Below are 2563 nucleotides of genomic sequence, written 5' to 3' on the forward strand. Positions count from 1 at the left end.
CCATCCGGGCAGGCAATAAACTTTTTAAGGCGACTCTTTATACAATTAATAGCACTGGCTATCCGAAAATCTCCCATAAATGGAAATAATAACTTACGGCAGGGTTCAGCCCGATAAAAGACGAGTTAGTTTAATCTCAGGACGAATCGTTTTTCTCCAAACAAAGTGTTAATTGCTGTGGCCACTACCAGCTATCAAGATCCCAACCGTTCCTGCTGGATTTCCACAATCTCAGCTGTCTTAGCGAAGAATCCGCAGGAAATTGGCTTCGGACAGAGAAATATAAGTTTGTTCTAGGCAGATAACGCCGACATTATACGGAAAAAAGTTTCTAGATCGGCCTCTTCGGACTTCTGGCAGATACAAGATGTTACGGCGAAGTTTCTCGAGTAAAAAATTTCCAACAACTCTCTTGAATTTCAAGTGAGCGCGAAAATGGGATACTTCGTCGGAGGAGTACGAGGAATTCTAAAACAAAACATGTGTGATAAGGAGCTCGGCGGGCGATAAAAGGTGATATTCGCAGCCAGTGAACTTCTGGAGTTGCTGGGAAATAAATGTTAATATGGCCGGGTTTTATTTTCCACTTCACAATGAGGATGGAAGTTCTAATGCGATTCCCAAAAGCAAAAGGCGGAGTGAAGTGGTTCAACTTTCTTGTTTCTTCTGTTTCAAAATACTTAAGGGATATCAGAATATATGAAAGAGGGCTGGAAATTATTTTATTTCTGACCGGGATATTATAAGCTTATATCGTCATAGTTACGCTATCAATAAAGAGGGTCATAACTCCCTTGGGACATTATAGATTTTATAATTCCCTCTACCTTTCACAAGTAAAAATAAATAGAAATGAAAACTGAACCATATTTTATTTATTCACGTCATTACAAATAATAAATGTACAATTTTGAAATGTTCCCTGAAAATTACTTCCGCCACTGGAAACAATTTCTTCTTTTGTGTGGCTGGAGCTTCTGTTCACTACAGTCGAGGTACCTGCCTCTTCTGATGACAAAGTAGACAACATACGCGCCGTTTTATTTCTCAATTCGATGCTATCCTCCAAATACCCCTCCGCCACCGTGGAACTTTTCCAACCTCCGTGTCTTTTTAAGTTAGTCATAGTTGCTCCTGCATTGAGTAGAGCAGTAGCAGAAGTGCGACGAAGGCAATGTCCCGTATAGGAAGATGAGTTTGCAATCCTAAATACATTGCGATTTTGCTGGGGATTTTCCCAAACATGTTTTTTCCAATTGGCTGAGATGTACATTTATTTTGTCGGAAGCTCATAAAAAATCGTTCAATACCTTTAGGACGCAAAGACATATAAAGTCTTAATAAAGGCAAAGCGGAGAACTCTTTTTCATCCACAACTGTAAATTTCTTCGATACACCAGTTTTACTTTCCGGTACGTTCACTACCATAACGGAATCCCGGTCCTCTATATCCGATATCTTCATATTCAAAAGTTCCTGACTTCTGCATCCTCCAAAATAACCCATAATCAAAACAACCTATAACAAAAAAAAGGAAATAAATACACACAAAAAGGAAAATAAGAAAAAAATTACCGTATGCAATAAATGAATATCATTAGGAGCGTCGTTTAGGAATCTGATAACATCTTTAGGAGATAAAACAGCAGACTTTTTCGGCTTATAACTCTTACTCTTCCGTTTCAAAAAAGCCTGTAGTTCATTGAACTTGGTGATATCTCGTTTCTCATGTATAGTCACCATCGATTTTAGCATTGACCATTTAGTCCATAAAGAATTCGGACTATACGTTTCTGACTGAAACGAATAAACACAATTACTACCAAATCTACCGAAAAACATAGAATATTCCTTACCAGTTCTTGAAAATATGCCAGAAATACAGTTTCAGTGACATCTTTTGGCATAACATTTTTCCGTGTCAGCCAGTCCAGATATATCTTGTATTTTTTTTGGTATACGGCTTCACTTTTCGATGGAATTAATGATTCTCTTGCTTGTTCAGCTTTTTTCAAAATATCCTCCATTATATTTGGGGTAGAAAACACGTTTTCACCGCAAACACAGCTTGATAACAAAGTTCTGTTTATAAACAAGTAACATAGCAACAACCTAGCAACAAGAAAACTCTACTATAATCAACGGTACCTGATTCAAATATACCGGGAAGGTAATGAATTGGTACATTTTTCCGTTTAAAAAATGAACAAAATTTTATTGAAATCGGTCAGAAATAAAATTATCTATGTACCACGGGAATTAATGAGCCTTAATAACCTCAGGCAATTGCTGTCCCTCGGGCCAGAGGCCCTCGGGACGCAAACTTTGCCATCGGTAATTAAGGCCCTCCTAATTCCCTTGATACATAAATAACTATTATGTTGAGGATAGAGATGAAACTACAGTTTTTTTCGGTGCATCCGCAAAATGGCACATTAGTTTATCAAATTCTGAATGAATAACATTATTAGAAATTTTAGAAATGATAATGATGTCATTTTTTAATAAAAACTTCCAATTGCAATTTCTGATGTTATCAGATTTACCGAGAGTAACTATTGAA

At 37.0% G+C, this 2563-nt stretch overlaps 1 protein-coding gene across 1 annotated transcript; it reads right to left on the bottom strand.

Moving 5' to 3' along the window:
- Positions 1-720: 720 nt before the first annotated feature.
- Positions 721-2347, bottom strand: LOC141480714 (uncharacterized). Its single transcript, XM_074171064.1, has 3 exons — positions 1857-2347; positions 1576-1797; positions 721-1518 (listed from the first exon to the last, which is right to left on the bottom strand). Exons 1-3 carry the CDS (start codon positions 2025-2027, stop codon positions 1123-1125), a joined length of 789 nt encoding a protein of 262 aa, XP_074027165.1. The 5' UTR covers positions 2028-2347; the 3' UTR covers positions 721-1122.
- Between the last annotated feature and the right edge of the window lie 216 nt (positions 2348-2563).

Source organism: Leptinotarsa decemlineata, unplaced genomic scaffold (genome assembly GCF_025532065.1).
Source record: "Leptinotarsa decemlineata unplaced genomic scaffold, Ldec_3_MD MMD2_tig00000008_RagTag_RagTag, whole genome shotgun sequence".
Classification (NCBI taxonomy): Eukaryota; Metazoa; Arthropoda; class Insecta; order Coleoptera; family Chrysomelidae; genus Leptinotarsa; species Leptinotarsa decemlineata.